Source organism: Caenorhabditis briggsae (genome assembly GCF_000004555.2).
Source record: "Caenorhabditis briggsae complete genome, chrIII, whole genome shotgun sequence".
Taxonomy (NCBI): Eukaryota; Metazoa; Nematoda; class Chromadorea; order Rhabditida; family Rhabditidae; genus Caenorhabditis; species Caenorhabditis briggsae.
This window is the reverse complement of record NC_013490.2, coordinates 6,044,340-6,060,236: the sequence shown is the minus strand read 5'-3', so window position 1 is coordinate 6,060,236 and position 15,897 is coordinate 6,044,340. Positions and strand designations below refer to the sequence as shown.

At 37.7% G+C, this 15,897-nt stretch overlaps 7 protein-coding genes across 7 annotated transcripts in view; 1 reads left to right on the top strand and 6 right to left on the bottom strand.

The window, feature by feature from the left end:
• Position 1: 1 nt before the first annotated feature.
• On the bottom strand, positions 2-1,350 carry CBG13238 (the record flags this gene model as incomplete). Its single annotated transcript, XM_002641335.2, has 4 exons — positions 2-199; positions 245-452; positions 498-619; positions 1,165-1,350. 4 exons carry the CDS (start codon positions 1,348-1,350, stop codon positions 2-4), a joined length of 714 nt encoding a protein of 237 aa, XP_002641381.2.
• A 615-nt stretch (positions 1,351-1,965) lies between these two features.
• Positions 1,966-4,085, bottom strand: CBG13237 (the record flags this gene model as incomplete). Its single annotated transcript, XM_002641334.2, has 9 exons — positions 1,966-2,181; positions 2,229-2,453; positions 2,503-2,595; positions 2,656-2,798; positions 2,846-2,960; positions 3,006-3,203; positions 3,251-3,351; positions 3,398-3,629; positions 3,675-4,085. 9 exons carry the CDS (start codon positions 4,083-4,085, stop codon positions 1,966-1,968), a joined length of 1,734 nt encoding a protein of 577 aa, XP_002641380.2.
• Positions 4,086-4,377: 292 nt separating this feature from the next.
• Cbr-elb-1 lies at positions 4,378-4,832 on the bottom strand (the record flags this gene model as incomplete). Its single annotated transcript, XM_002641333.1, has 3 exons — positions 4,378-4,503; positions 4,555-4,668; positions 4,719-4,832. The coding sequence occupies 3 exons, from the start codon at positions 4,830-4,832 to the stop codon at positions 4,378-4,380; spliced, it is 354 nt and encodes a 117-aa protein (XP_002641379.1).
• Positions 4,833-6,595: 1,763 nt separating this feature from the next.
• CBG13235 lies at positions 6,596-7,828 on the bottom strand (the record flags this gene model as incomplete). The annotated part of the gene is made up of 4 exons (XM_002641332.1): positions 6,596-6,707; positions 6,972-7,102; positions 7,149-7,628; positions 7,682-7,828. The coding sequence occupies 4 exons, from the start codon at positions 7,826-7,828 to the stop codon at positions 6,596-6,598; spliced, it is 870 nt and encodes a 289-aa protein (XP_002641378.1).
• A 564-nt stretch (positions 7,829-8,392) lies between these two features.
• Positions 8,393-10,381, bottom strand: CBG13234 (the record flags this gene model as incomplete). Its single annotated transcript, XM_002641331.1, has 3 exons — positions 8,393-9,280; positions 9,322-10,248; positions 10,307-10,381. 3 exons carry the CDS (start codon positions 10,379-10,381, stop codon positions 8,393-8,395), a joined length of 1,890 nt encoding a protein of 629 aa, XP_002641377.1.
• A 455-nt stretch (positions 10,382-10,836) lies between these two features.
• CBG13233 lies at positions 10,837-12,828 on the top strand (the record flags this gene model as incomplete). Its single annotated transcript, XM_002641330.1, has 3 exons — positions 10,837-10,911; positions 10,970-11,092; positions 11,269-12,828. The coding sequence occupies 3 exons, from the start codon at positions 10,837-10,839 to the stop codon at positions 12,826-12,828; spliced, it is 1,758 nt and encodes a 585-aa protein (XP_002641376.1).
• A 3,038-nt stretch (positions 12,829-15,866) lies between these two features.
• The window catches only part of CBG13232, a gene marked incomplete at both ends in the record, with an annotated part of 805 nt that continues 774 nt past the window's right edge, over positions 15,867-15,897 (bottom strand). Inside the window, one exon of the mRNA XM_002641329.2 lies at positions 15,867-15,897. This exon is cut by the window's right edge and continues 641 nt beyond it. Coding sequence (XP_002641375.2) covers positions 15,867-15,897 — 31 coding nt within the window.

The following is a 15,897-nucleotide window of genomic DNA, read 5'->3' as shown; positions in this document are numbered from 1 at the left end:
ATCAATGATTTGGACAAATCTTCGAATCCTCTTCTCCACTGACAAATTTGGCTTCTTGAATCAAATATTCATCATATTTTCCATCACGAGTAATCTCTTCCGGTGCTCGATTTCCATACTTCTTCATATAATCAACCACTTTTTTCTCATCCACCGAATTCATTTCCAATCGAGATCCCCATCCAACCAAAGCCAATGGCTGGAAATAATTCGGTTATTCTGACATACTTTTTCAAAAACTAACTCTTTCAGCTGTCAACTTGATATACGGTGTGATGACGTGACGATAGATGCAAGACGTCACTAATTGTCTCAATTTGTTGAGCTCATCCAGATCGACACATGGATGATACAAAAGAACAATTGATCCATGTTCTAAATTATGAAGCCATCTTTGAACTGGCACATACAAATACTCTCCGAAACGAGCCCAATTTGGACGATGATCTCCTCTAAAAGATTCCAAGTTTCGGAGAAATTTCAGAAGTTATATGTACCTGACAGGAATGCGATCTTCATATTCGATACTTTCATCCATACATTTGTGCATCACTTGGTCTTTTCTTGGATCATACGAGCTGTTCTGTTGAACCATATCGAAGAAAACTGGGTCAATGTCCTAGAAAACAAAGTCGCTGTTGTTCACATAAAGATATTTCAAATCCGGAACCCAATATAAATTTAGAATTTTCGAGAAACTATTTGTCAGGGTATTTCTAGTTTTCCATTTGTGTGCAACACACATTTCGAGTAGGAATTTAGTATTCCTCATCTAGAATTTATAAGCATTCCTTATCTAGGATTTATAAAAATTTGGGAATATGATGTTGTTCTGGTGCAAAAAAAAAATCAGAGCTGTGGAAGAGAAACATCGGTGGTCGTGGTCTGAGATCTACGGCAACTACCCGTAACCTTTTTATTTTTTCGATTTTCGCGCGTTTTCAGTCTAGTTTTTCACTATCTGAATTTTTTGGTTTTCCGGCGGAAAACAGAAAACTCGGCGAAAAGCATTGAAAAACGAGAGAAAAAATACGGAGAATAAAAACATTTTTAGGCTACGGTAGTTGTTGCTGTGGGACCTTCGGCTACGGCCACCAGATTTTCACTTCCACAGCTCCGATTTTTTGTGCACCAGAACAAATTCTCTACTTCTGCCTACCGTACCTTCTGAACAGCGTAATGAATAGAAGAAGAACATGTGAATGCACTGAAATCCTTCGCATCCCAATCCTTGTTCAAATTCGTTTTCGCATCGTCACAAGTCGTCAGCTTTCCCATAACTGCTCCCATATATCCATAAGTGATGGATGGCAAAGAGACAGCTATTAGAAAATGGATAAGAAATCTCATCTAGAAAAAGGGATGATTTTAATTTTGATAATTTAAATGAAGAGTGTTTGCAGAAACTGTTTGAACTGACAAAAAGGAGAGGATGATGAATTTTTGATTACAGTGGGAGTTGGCTTCGAACTGTTGAAAAAAAAGGCATCTCATGAATAAAACATGAGAGTCCAGGTCATCAAAAAGGAACTAATAATAAAAAATGACTCTTTTCTGCCAACAAAGATGCGAGAAAATCGATAAAGAACGGAAAGTCATTGGGCGGAAGTGACATTTCTCCGCCGAAACCATGTTATTTCTTCATCTTTCGATTCGCTTTCTGACGGCTGTAGTTCTGTGTTCCGCGCGGAAAATAAACAACTGTTGGACAGCAGTTCTATAGTCAGATCTAGAAACTTTTGAATGATTTTTAACAAAGCCAAAAGTTCAATCCTAATGTTAACATAGAGAGCTCACAAATGGCGGAAATATAAATAAACAAATTTTCATGTAATAGGTGTAAGTTACACCGTGTAACAATAACAGGTGAAAATTAAATTGAAAAAAAAACAAACTCAAACAACTCAACATTAAAGAACGAAAAAACATGATAACAGTAACGAAAAAACATGATTTTTCGAATGACTAATGGCTCACAATAGCCTGCACTGTCTGTTTATTGGCCATAACAGCCGCCGCCATTTCAGTACCAAAAGTGTTTTCCAGTCGAATTCGGTCATACTTGCATAGGAGTAGAACTGCCAGAAAACGTTGCGAAGTATCCGCATCTGACATATTGATGAATTCAGAATAGAAGAGGGGATGGGAAGGAAGTTGATAGAAGATTAAACGATGAACTCCCTGGAAATATAAAACTCAAACTCAAAATATTTGAAAGATGAACCCACCGTTAGCTGTCTTCTATTAAAGAAATACCAACGTTCAGTAGCCACCAAATAGCTCTTCCTCTCGTGATAGAACATCTCTCTGGCTCTGTCCAATTTCGATCGACTCGCGTATTCATGGCACATCACAAAACTCTCTTCCGCCTTCTTCAGATGATTCCGGACCCGGACGAAATCGAAATATGATGGGATCACAATCACTGTTCGTGGAATCATAGTTGGCATGATCTGAAAATCAAAAATATTTTCAGTTGGAACATGAAAAATAAAGAAATACCTTATCCACAAAATACTTGAATCTCAGATCTGATGTTTCATTTGGATCCTTCACCTCGAACTTGTGGAGCTCCTGGCAAAGTGGGATTTCAATCTGAAAATATTTCACGATCACGATTAGATAATTCATGATCAAATGAGGAGAGTAGCTAACATCGTTCAAGGTTCCTGCTTGTTTAGGTTTGGCAACCACAAGACCACGGTGGTTTTGAGAGTTTTGGAGAATTAGAGAAGTGAACAATTCATGGGAATATCGAGAGAACATCAACAGTTGGGAGAAGTGTTTCGAATGACCATCTGAAGAAATTTAGATTTTAGAAACTGTGAATTAGTTTGGAACGAACCGAGATACAACTTCCGCACTCTCGAAATGTCCACATCGATTTTTGAGGGTTGGGAGTGGAGATGAGAGAAAATCAGTTGCACGTTTTCCCAATTCTGTTGAATCATGATGTCTGTCTAAAACAGAAAAATTGGTCAGAATCCCTGAATATCCTTGCTTACCCTATCAACAATAGTCAAGTTGATACTACTAATCAGATGAGATTCATTTCCATCATCTCCATTCAGAATCATTCGAAGTCCTAGTGGCGAGCAAACGAGGATATCCGCTTTTTCGAACTTCTCATAGAGTTTCAAAACTTTTTTAGAAAGCGCGATACCAATTCGAAACGCATCATCGTTGTTTCCAAGAAGAAGTTCCTGAAAAAAGAAAGTCGAATATTATAAACAACATCTTCTTTTAATACTTTGTGATCTTCTGGAAAATCAGCCCTGGTAGTTGGCAGCTCTGTTGGCCCACTGTACTCTTCTTCGAATCGATTCTTATTCCAAACTTCTCCCTTTCCATCTAAAATTTTACAATCTTTTCGAGATGAATAGAATGAGAACCTTACCATCTCCATGAATGATTTTCCTCAATCGGTTAATGATATCATAGGCGTCTTTTTTAAATGGACACAGAATGAGCACAACAGGTCTGACAAAACCAGAATCTCTGCACGATTCGATCGTTTCTTCGTCCGCTCCACCCTCTTTCACCGATGCAACTTCCAATTTTCGTTTGTTTCCAATGATCAGATTCTTATTTCGAATGAGATGTTGGATGATGTGAGCACAGTAAATAGACTGAAACAAACCAATTAAATCTAACAATATAAAAATAAAACCTACCCGATATCCTGCTTGATCTTTAGAAATAGTCAATAAATCTCTATATTCAGCTGTTAATTTGAGAATTGTTTGTCTTTCATCTTCCACTTGCATCTCTTCTTTCTCCTCTACCTCAGTTTCTTCTAGCATCGTTGTCATATTCTCGACGATTCCCTCATTCCACCCAAGAGTTGACATATCCAGTGAACCAGTCTGAACTTCGAAATCTTGAGTTCCTTTGTATATAGATGTGGCACCGATTCCAGGAAGCTCAACTTTCTGTGCACTTTTTGTTCGAGCTTTCATGTCAGCTAAATGTGCACTTCCCAGAGAATCAACATTTTGATCCCAAAATTCAGTGAAATTATCAACATTCTTCGAAACTTTTGCCGAAGATTCGGATTTCGATGAATTCAGCTTCCTCTTGGACATTTTACGAAATCTGAATCAATTCAATATCTTACGAATTTCAGAATTTAATTTTAGAATTTCAATACGTATAATCAAAAGGATGAAACCACTTGCATGAAACCAAATAAAAAGAGTTGGTGCAATATTTATGCATTGAAGGTGGACATTCAAAAAAATATATATTTATCAGTGGGGTTAGTCGGAAGGGAGACACATGTTCAAAATGTTGAGAATTGAAACGGACCAAGAGAAGAGAAATGATGAGAAGAAGCAAATATTTTAGGGAGCATTTAGAGTGTGGGAAAGGTGAGATCTAATCTTGTGGAGCTGGTTCTGCGCGCATCGTATCTGGAATCGGTGGTGGAGTGGAGACATCGTGGATTTCAAGATGCTCTTCGGCTCCGACGAGTCGCAATCCTAGGGCGGCTGGTGATTGAGCCTGTAATTTAGTGGAATTTAGTAATTGAGATTTTAAAACGCATTCTCTTACTTTAGCATTCGTCGATGAGTATCCACAATCGACCAAAGTAGCTGTGTCGTGCAAAACCTGGCTCTTTTTTCCGTCCTCGTCGAGCTTCCACAACTCCATGTTCTGAACTGGATCCTGAAAACAAAATTTTGTATTTCTAAACCCTATTCAAACGGGAAACTAACGCTAGTGATTCCGGCGACCATTCTTTTTAGATCCATCACCGTCTGGCCTTCCTCTGCGTCGAGGTACATGTGCAATTTCTGCCGACGAACTTCGAAGAACAGTTCTTGAGCCATTTTATGTTATGAGGCTGAAATGATAATTCAATAGAGATTCTTTAGTTAATTAAAAAGGTACGAGAAAAAAACAAGGAATCCGGAAAATCCGACAACGAATTTCAGCTTTGGCAGGAAAAACTTCAACTTTTCAAATGACTTTTAAAAAATTTCAGTTAAGATTGAACTCCAGTTCACTTATGTGTTCAAATTTCGAAAAAGAAAATAAAAATAGCATGCATAACCCTTAAGCGAACGTCAACTGAAAGAAACTGGATCGAAAATCGCCTCGAAAAATCGGATACCCTATTAAAACAGTTGAAAACAATTGATGTATCGAAAAAATTTATAGATGAGATGATAGATCAATAAAACGGAAGGGACGACACATTTTGGCGTTGGAAATAGAGCGACAATCGCGATTATTGATGATGATGCAAACGCGCTCTCTTGGAAAACATTCACGCTTTTTCAAATTTTGGTTTTCACAGCAAGCGATGTCCGAAAACAATATTTGCCATCAAAAATTGAGATCTTTTCGTAATCCGGTGCTGCCGTATGACACATCAATACACCACACATGACCAGAGAATCGAAGTCTATTGCAGATACATTATATTTCGGAAGAAGAAGAGGGCGAACCTCATTTTTTATAGAGTAAATATTTACATGGATATTACTTTACCAACCAACTCTAACGAAAGAAAAAAAGAGACCGCTTGTCAGTCATTTTTAAAACTCTTCTTAACTGAGAAATTCTCATCCTCGAAAATCGATAAATGTCTTATCCCGATGATTTTCCTATTCCACATGTTATTCAGCCAGTAAAAGTGGTTAGACATGTTGTAAAAGTAGGTTTCTTGAAGGTATTTAAATGTGGATAGCTATGAAAGTTATTCAGGAAACACCAATTAAAACTCCCTTCTTGGAATTCTGTCCAAAATGTCAGGTTGGTTAATAAAAAGCTCTGAAATTCCCACTTCCGAATAGTAATGTAGTATGTGTTTGGAGTTTTGGCTAAGCTCCTTTTTTCAGCTATTATTCTGGTTAAAAATCGAAGCTGTGGAAGAGAAACGGCGGTGACCGTTGCCGGAGGTCCCACAACGATAACTACCGTAACCTAAAAATATGTTTATTTTCCGGATTATTATCTCGATTTTCGAACGTTTTTTAAAGTCAGTTTTTCACTACATATCAAACATTCTATTTTCCGACTTTTTTGGGGAAAAGAAAACTATCGACGATCAATACGTAAGAAATAAACGACGAGAAATATAATCTCGGCAAAAATAGCATATTTTTGGTTACGGTAGTTATCGCTATGAGACCTTCGGCCACGGCCACCAGAGTTTCTCTTCCACAGCTTCGATCGTTGGTGCCAGAATAATAGCTCTTCTGAACGTTTTGCTTCAATACAGTAACCAAAAGTTTCCAGAGTACAATAATGACATCCGTTAACTCTCACATTGGAGTGTGCTGGTGGCTCATTTGTTTCTTCGGTACATTTTTATTCTGCTGGCCTATTCTCTTCTGTTTATGTTGCGATGCATCAAAAGATATTGATCACAATTGCCCTAATTGTGGCCTTCTGTTGGCCACATCAAATCGAGCAGGTTTTTAGATGAAAACAGTGACAGATATATTTTTTGTACGGGATTTATCTTTTTCTCTTTTGCTCGGTTTATCCCAACACTTTCTATTGTCTTTTTGTTCAGAAATCAAATGAAATTGTTTATACGTTCATACAACAGTTATGGGATCAGAACATTTGTTTCGAAGAAAATTCAAATCTTTGAAACCACAGCTCCTGAATCGAAACCCACAGAAAAGACATCCGAATCATTGATACACATGCTCCAAACTCTTCCCATTTCGAAGTTCAACTCTTTTCCCAAACTGGAAAATATTTACCGTAAAACCTCTAATAGAACGACACCCGGAACGTCCACTTTGAGCCTATATATCTCACTTCTTTTGAAAGATATCAAAAAGTGGTTAACTAGTAAAATCTTTATCAGGATATCAGCAACATTTTACTAGTTAGCCACTTTTTGATATCTTTTGCAGAAAATGAGATATATAGGCTCAAAGTGGACGGTCCGGGTGTCGTTCTATTAGAGGTTTTACGGTAACTTAATTTTTAAAAAATTGAAAACGAACCGATGAGATTTTGTATTCCAAATTTTGACAAAGTTGTCTTCTGACCCACTAATGATCCATTCTTTAACGGTTGCCAGGAAAGTAACATTGTTTTGATGAGCTCCTTCCAAACAATCGATACACTGCTTCGTCTGAAAAATAAACACTGTCAGAAGTAAAACAAAAATTCTAGCATACTTGATAGTTCCAGAAGCGAATTGAGTTATCATCAGAACCAGAAATAATTGTGGAATCTCCGATGAATGCAACACAATTCACTCCTTTCTGATGTCCATTCAATGTTGCGATTTCCTTTTCTTCTCTAAGATTCCAAATTTTGAGAGTTTTATCCAAAGAAGCACTGACAAGAATACTGGAGTCATTTGGATTCAATGCAATTTGCATGATATAATGCAGGTGTCCATCGAATTGTTGCTCCAAACGAAATTCTTTTTCCCAATCCCAAACTTTGATAGTTTTATCATCTGAAGCTGATATGATATATGGAAGAGTTGGATGAATGGTAATAGATCGAATGAAATCAGAATGAGCTTCAAATACGTGGAGAAGAGCAAATGATTGAACATCGAAAATTCGGATTAGTCCGTCGTCGGAAGCAGTACAAATCCAATTTTTTCTTGGAATGAATTTGGAAGATCTCACTGATTTTTCATAAATCTGAAATTCGAGAATTTGAAGGTATACTGTAGAAACTATTCTTACCTCAATACTTTGACTAATGTTTTAGTTTCATAGTTCCATATTTGAATGACTCCAGAATGAAGAGAAGTCAGAACCCATGGATGGTCCGGATGAATATCCACACATTTGACACGTTCAGAATGAGAAACAAACTTGAAAACTGCCTCGAAATCCATATTCTCTCAATAAAATAGAAGAAGAGGTTAATTTCTCCATGTGAAACCTTTTTCATTTTATACCTCCCATTTCAGTTGAGATTTCATAAGAGTCCAGCTCAAAACTTCCAACCATTCATTATGAAACGTCGGCCGAAACGGAGGAAAAGAGAGAATGTCAGAGAAGAAGAGGCGCAGAGAGTTAGAAAGTCTGATTCACTGAGAACAACGTTTGTTTAAATTATCAAAAGATGGTTTCGGAACTTTTCATTGGATACTGGAATAGGATAACTTCCAAACATTATTAGATATTCAACTAATATCTTATCATCATTTTTTTCAAGTTTTAAAGTTCTAGAATATTCTAGAAAAGTCTAGAAGAAAGTTATTTGTTTCTGACACAATTTTTTGATTTATAGTTTTTTATGCCTTGGAAACCAAAATAAAACACAGTCTTATAAATTATTCGATTTATTGAAAAACAAAGACATTACTTACAATAGGATAAAGAAAACTCGTAAAGGTATACAATTAGAGATCTACAATAAAATATATAACAAATTGGATAAAAGAGAAGATAATAATTTAATCGACCTCTTCAACAGTTGGTCCCTGTGGATAGTTGTTTGAATTGAATCCAGAAGATCCAGGATTTCCACATCCAGAAGGTTGTTGTTGTCCAGATTGATGCATTTTGGAGAGAATTGATTGACAGACACTATTCAATTCCTTATCCTTTGCCTCAATCTCATCCTTTTCAGCCAATTGATTTGAATCCAACCAACGGAGAGTCTCTTCAACAGCTTCTTTCGCACGATTCGAATCTTCAGATGGCAATTTTGATCCGTATTCATCAAGAGCTTGTTTGACTTGGAATGCATATGCCTCCAACTGATTACGAGCCATCACACGTTCTCGTTGTTCTCCATCTTCCTTTTCGAATTGTTTTGCCTCGTTAACCATTCGATCAATGTCTGATTGAGACAATCGTCCTTTCTCATTTCGAATTGTGATCCGATTCGTTTTTCCAGTCGATTTATCCTCAGCCGACACATTCAGAATTCCATTTGCATCGATATCAAAAGTGACTTCAATCTGAGGAACACCTCGTGGAGCTGGTGGAATTCCACTCAATTCGAATGTTCCAAGACGATGGTTATCCCGAGTCATCGCACGTTCTCCTTCGTATACTTGAATTGAGACTCCTGGTTGATTATCATCATATGTAGTGAATGTTTTCGATGCCTTTGTTGGAATTCTGGTGTTTCGATCAATGAGATTGGTCATCACACCACCAGCTGTCTCGATTCCAAGACTCAGTGGAGCAACATCAACCAGCAATACATCTTTGATTGTGTGATCCTTGACTCCAGAAAGTACAGCTGCTTGAACTGCAGCTCCGAATGCAACAGCTTCATCTGGATTGATTGAGCAATTCAGTTCTTTTCCGTTGAAAAAGTCCTTGAGCATCTTCTGAATCTTTGGAACACGAGTAGATCCTCAACCAAAACGACCTCATCAATCTTGGATTTGTCGAGTTTTGCGTCTCGAAGAGCCTTCGCAACTGGTTCAAGAGTTTTTCGGAATAGATCAGCACAGAGTTCCTCGAATCGAGCACGAGTGATCTTTGAGCACAAATCGATTCCTTCGAAAAGAGAATCCACTTCAACAGTGGCTTCCGATGAACTAGAAAGTGTTCTCTTGGCACGTTCACAGGCGGTTCGGAGACGTCGGATGGCACGTGGATTTGGCGAGATATCCTTTCCGGTCTTTCTTTTGAATTCATTCATAAAGTGTTGGAGCATTCTTTGATCGAAATCCTCTCCTCCAAGATGAGTATCTCCAGCTGTGGACTTGACTTCGAAGATTGATCCTTCAGCAATTGAAAGGATTGAAACATCAAAAGTACCTCCTCCAAGATCAAAGATCAGTACATTCTTCTCTTCACTGATTCCTTTATCCAATCCATAAGCAAGAGCAGCTGCAGTCGGTTCATTGATGATTCGGATGGCATTGAGTCCAGCAATGGTAGCTGCATCTTTGGTTGCTTGTCTCTGACTGTCGTTGAAGTATGCAGGTACAGTAATCACTGCATCCTTGACTGCATGTCCCAGGTATGTCTCTGCAGTTTCCTTCATTTTCTGAAGTACCATTGCTGAGATTTCTTCTGGATTGAACTGTCTCTTTTCTCCTTTCATTTCCACTTCGATCACTGGTTTTCCTTGTTTTCCTTTTACGCCAAATGGCCAATGTTTGCAGTCTGATTGAACTGTTTCTTCATCAAAACGTCGTCCAATCAATCGTTTTGCATCGAATACTGTATTCTCTGGATTACGAGCTGCTTGATCTTTTGCCGCATCTCCAACCAATCGTTCTGTATCAGTGAATGCAACATATGAAGGCGTTGTTTTGTTTCCTTCGGAGTTGGCAAGGATTTCAACCTGAAAATAAAATAGAATTATTTCCGATTCTTCTTTAAAAAGTTACAAATTAACATACCTTTCCATTCTGGTAGACTCCAACACATGAATATGTCGTACCGAGGTCGATTCCAATAGCTTTGCACGAAGACATTGTTTGTGTTTGTAGTGAGAGCAGTAGAATTAGATTCTTCTGAGGGTGACATTCCCCTGATTCTGCCCAGCTTATATACTTTTTCATGAACATCTTCTGGAACCATCTGGAACATTCTTGAACTCTTTTCCTCTCGTTTTCTCTAACGTCTCTTCAAACAAAGAGGCACCCTTCTGCCTTTTCTGTCTGCGTCTCTTACTTTGACACACTCTTTTTTTCTTTTCCTTCTCCTTCTTTTCGAATGTTCGAGAATCTTCTCGAACAAATACAACTGGGGAGAAGAAAGACAATGGGAGAAGAAGAGAGTACAGCGAAGGAACCCGCCTTTTGGCTTCTAGAATGTTCCAGAAGGTTCCAGAAGATGTTCATGAAAAAGTATATAAGCTGGGCAGAATCAGGGGAATGTCACCCTCAGAAGAATCTAATTCTACTGCTCTCACTACAAACTACAAACAATGTCTTCGTGCAAAGCTATTGGAATCGACCTCGGTACGACATATTCATGTGTTGGAGTCTACCAGAATGGAAAGGTATGTTAATTTGTAACTTTTTAAAGAAGAATCGGAAATAATTCTATTTTATTTTCAGGTTGAAATTCTTGCCAACTCAGAAGGAAACAAAACAACGCCTTCATATGTTGCATTCACTGATACAGAACGATTGGTTGGAGATGCGGCAAAAGATCAAGCAGCTCGTAATCCAGAGAATACAGTATTCGATGCAAACGATTGATTGGACGACGTTTTGATGAAGAAACAGTTCAATCAGACTGCAAACATTGGCCATTTGGCGTAAAAGGAAAACAAGGAAAACCAGTGATCGAAGTGGAAATGAAAGGAAAAAAGAGACAGTTCAATCCAGAAGAAATCTCAGCAATGGTACTTCAGAAAATGAAGGAAACTGCAGAGACATACCTGGGACATGCAGTCAAGGATGCAGTGATTACTGTACCTGCATACTTCAACGACAGTCAGAGACAAGCAACCAAAGATGCAGCTACCATTGCTGGACTCAATGCCATCCGAATCATCAATGAACCGACTGCAGCTGCTCTTGCTTATGGATTGGATAAAGGAATCAGTGAAGAGAAGAATGTACTGATCTTTGATCTTGGAGGAGGTACTTTTGATGTTTCAATCCTTTCAATTGCTGAAGGATCAATATTCGAAGTCAAGTCCACAGCTGGAGATACTCATCTTGGAGGAGAGGATTTCGATCAAAGAATGCTTCAACACTTTATGAATGAATTCAAACGAAAGACCGGGAAGGATATCTCACCGAATCCACGTGCCATCCGACGTCTCCGAACCGCCTGTGAACGTGCCAAGAGAACACTTTCTAGCTCATCGGAAGCCACTGTTGAAGTGGATTCTCTATTCGAAGGAATCGATTTGTGCTCAAAGATCACTCGTGCTCGATTCGAGGAACTCTGTGCTGATCTTTTCCGAAAAACTCTTGAACCAGTTGAGAAGGCTCTTCGAGATGCAAAGCTCGACAAATCCAACATTGATGAAGTCGTTTTGGTTGGAGGATCTACTCGTGTTCCAAAGATTCAGAAGATGCTCCAGGACTTTTTCAACGGAAAGGAACTGAATTGCTCAATCAATCCAGATGAAGCTGTTGCATTCGGAGCTGCAGTTCAAGCAGCTGTACTTTCTGGAGTCAAGGATCAAACAATCAAAGATGTATTGCTGGTTGACGTTGCTCCACTGAGTCTTGGAATCGAGACAGCTGGTGGTGTGATGACCAATCTCATTGATCGAAACACCAGAATTCCAACAAAGGCATCAAAAACATTCACTACATACGCCGATAATCAACCAGGAGTCTCAATTCAAGTATACGAAGGAGAACGAGCCATGACTCGGGATAACCATCGTCTTGGAACATTCGAATTGAGTGGAATTCCACCAGCTCCACGAGGTGTTCCTCAGATTGAAGTCACTTTTGATATCGATGCAAATGGAATTCTGAATGTGTCAGCTGAGGATAAATCGACTGGAAAAACGAATCGGATCACAATTCGAAATGAGAAAGGACGATTGTCTCAATCAGACATTGATCGAATGGTTAACGAGGCAAAACAATTCGAAAAGGAAGATGGAGAACAACGAGAACGTGTGTTGGCTCGTAATCAGTTGGAGGCATATGCATTCCAAGTCAAACAAGCTCTTGATGAATACGGATCAAAATTGCCATCTGAAGATTCGAATCGTGCGAAAGAAGCTGTTGAAGAGACTCTCCGTTGGTTGGATTCAAATCAATTGGCTGAAAAGGATGAGATTGAGGCAAAGGATAAGGAATTGAAGTGTGTCTGTCAATCAATTCTCTCCAAAATGCATCAATCTGGACAGCAACAACCTTCTTCTGGATGTGGAAATCCTGGATTTTCTGGATTCAATTCAAACAACTATCCACAGGGACCAACTGTTGAAGAGGTCGATTAAATCATTTTTCTTTTTATTAATTCAATTATTTATTGTAGATCTCTAAATATCTTTTTGTGTGTTACGAGTTGAACTTTTCTTTGATTGTATATAAGATTTTAATTTCAATAAACTTGAAAAAATATAATCAAGAGTTGTTTTTTTTGTTGACGTAAGAGAACAAATCTCAGGTTCCTATATAGTGGGATTAAAAAGTCTTGAGTTTAGGTAGCTTATCCTTTTTCCATATTCTCTTTTTTCGGTGTAGCCTCTCCCAACTTAATATCTTCCCAAGTTCGAATAGAAATCACGGAAGCATTCTGGCTCTATAAAAACCAAATCCAATCTTTCTAGGTGTGTTCTTTATTCAACTATCCGTTTGTATTCCCCATTTTCTCATCTCTATTTTTTTCTCTTTCACATCTTCTCGAGATTCTCGCCTACTGCGGCCCCAAACAGCCATTAACAGACACCACTCCACCAATCGTTTTACCATTCCCGAATAGTGCATAAAACGGAGAGAGGACCGGCAAGAAAACCGACTATAAATGTGGCAATTAGGCGATATAACCAAGGTCTTCACACCGTGACCGACTCCGTTTTTCTTCTTCTTTTCTTCTTTTCAATTTAGGATGGATCTCTGTGATGACGTCGGCAGTTTACATGAAAATGATTGTGGAATGCTCTTTAGACTATAAATCGGGGGAAATTGAATATTTTTTAAAGTACTCTTCAGGCTTTACAAAATGCCTAATTTCGGGTTAAACCAAATGGGATTTTCTTTGAAATCAATTTAATGGTATTTGATGGCTGAAACATCAAAAGAGGACAACTTTCTGCAAAAGTATACGGGAACGATTCGAAATTATTTTTCGAAGTGCAGTTAATAGATGGCTTACCACACGGTCAACATTGAGCTCAATTATCTCGATTTCTGTGAATGATATCCAAAAGTACACTGATAAAATATTTATTACAATTTCACCAGTGTTTCAACAGTTTTCCACTTAGTGATATCTTTTACGAGAATTTAGATATTTGAGCTCAAGATGTTTAACAGTTATCATATTCTGTCTAAATGTTTAAGAACTTTTTCGAATACTAATTTGTTCGTATAAAAAATTCTGCTCTGAACCAAATAAAAGTGTCAAAATCATGTCCAATTTGATATGTGTACCATTTTGGCTCACACTGAAAAAGAAAACAGGAAGTTAAAAATAGAACATCTATTCTTGTTTGGCGTATCTGAAAGTTTCCTGATCTAACGAAAACTTTTTGATCGTTTTTCGAAGCTTAACGTATTTTCACTGATACCATAAAACATGTATTAGAAGGGCCCCTCTAATTGAAGAGCCCCTGAAATAGAAGGGCCCCCACACTACCAAGTTTGAGCTAATTTTTCTTGGCTCCTTTGCAAGATATCAAAAATGTGTCAATTGATAAAATGTGTATAATATCATGATGAACAATTTATCAGTTGACTACTTTTTCATATCTTTTACAGATAGCGAGATAAATCGGCTAAAATTGAAAGTGCCTGTTTACAGGTTTTACAGCATTTTCCGTTTGTTTCCGATTTCTCCCAAGACCCGTTCGTTTTACCAATTCCAATAATATTAAAATTTCTTTGAACTTGGTTCCCATTGTCGAATGAGAAACAAAGGAATAATGAGGCTATGAACGGAATTAGTTGGCCTATGAAAAGTTCATCTCTCTCCATTTCTCTTTTCTTTCATCTCAAATCGAAACACTAAACTTTTGAATTCAAAAAAAAAAAAGAAAGATTCAAAAGAGAAAAAGAGAGAAAGAGTATGTTTCTGTATGTCTCTCTCTCCCATTCAAACAAAACACCTCTTCTTCTCACTCTTTATTCCCCCTTTTGTATTATATTCGAATGTGTACACTGTGCACTCACTCACTCATTCATCGCTCTTTTCAATTCGATTCACTTTTTTTGTCACCACTACCATCCCATCCCCATCCAGTCCTTTCGAGACGTTCATCGATCTCTTTTTTCTGCTTCTTTCCGTTTTCATTTACAATAAAAAAGAAGCACTAGTCAAACAGAAGGAGGTGGAAGATGAATGAGAATGGTGATGGAAAAGAAAGAAGGTAAAGAAGAGACAAGAAGGACATAAAAAAGTTGTCTAGACTTATTTTTTTTCCGATTCTGATTTTCTATTCCCCAAATGAGTCGGTTAGAGGTACCAGAATCCATTCCTCGAGGTCATCCAGGGTTGTTGCGATGGTCCCAGATAGTAACACAGCAGAGATGTTCGGAATGGCTTTTTCGGATTTTTTGAATTTCGGAATGTCGAAAATTCCGAGTTTTATTCCAGATTCCGCAGTGTTCCAATTTTCTAAATTTCTAAATTTCGGGAAATTCCGATTTTCAAAACTACGAAATTCCGGAATATTTTGATTTTTTAATTTTGGAACTTCGGAATATCGGAATCTCACTTTCTTAATACAAAAAATGCTTAAAATTGGTGAGAGATTGACAAACAGATTTTGAAAACGCAAAAAATATTAATATAATAGTAATTTTGCGAGGCAAGGAGCTTTCGACGTACCGTAGTCCAAAAAACTCCAATTTGGAAAAAAAAGAATTCGGATTTGAGAATTGCGTTTCGAACATCCCTGCATTTTATTGAGCCAACTTCTGAAATTGATTTCTTTTCTAGACAATCTTTGGCTTACTTGAATAAAATTCCGAAAATTTCGATATTCCGAAGTTATCAAAATCGGAATATTTCTAACTTTTTAAAACCTGAATATTCCAAATTCCAAAATTCCGAATTTTTAAAATTTTTCAAAATTGGAATAATCCGAACTTTCGAAGATTTCACATTCGGAATTCTCTGCATTCCAAACTTCCCTGTAAAGATGTTCAGGTCTTATTGGATACCGTGCTCTTTTTTTAATTTTAAATCCGTAATCTCATTCGAGTAGAAGCTTCTAGAACTGCAAATAATACATTTCAAAAATAGTGTCACAGTCTGAAACTTCCATAATTTTTCCAAGTTTGCGATTTTTCATCATGCCCATCACCCAAAAATTCAAATTCGAACACACACTTTGCTATCAACG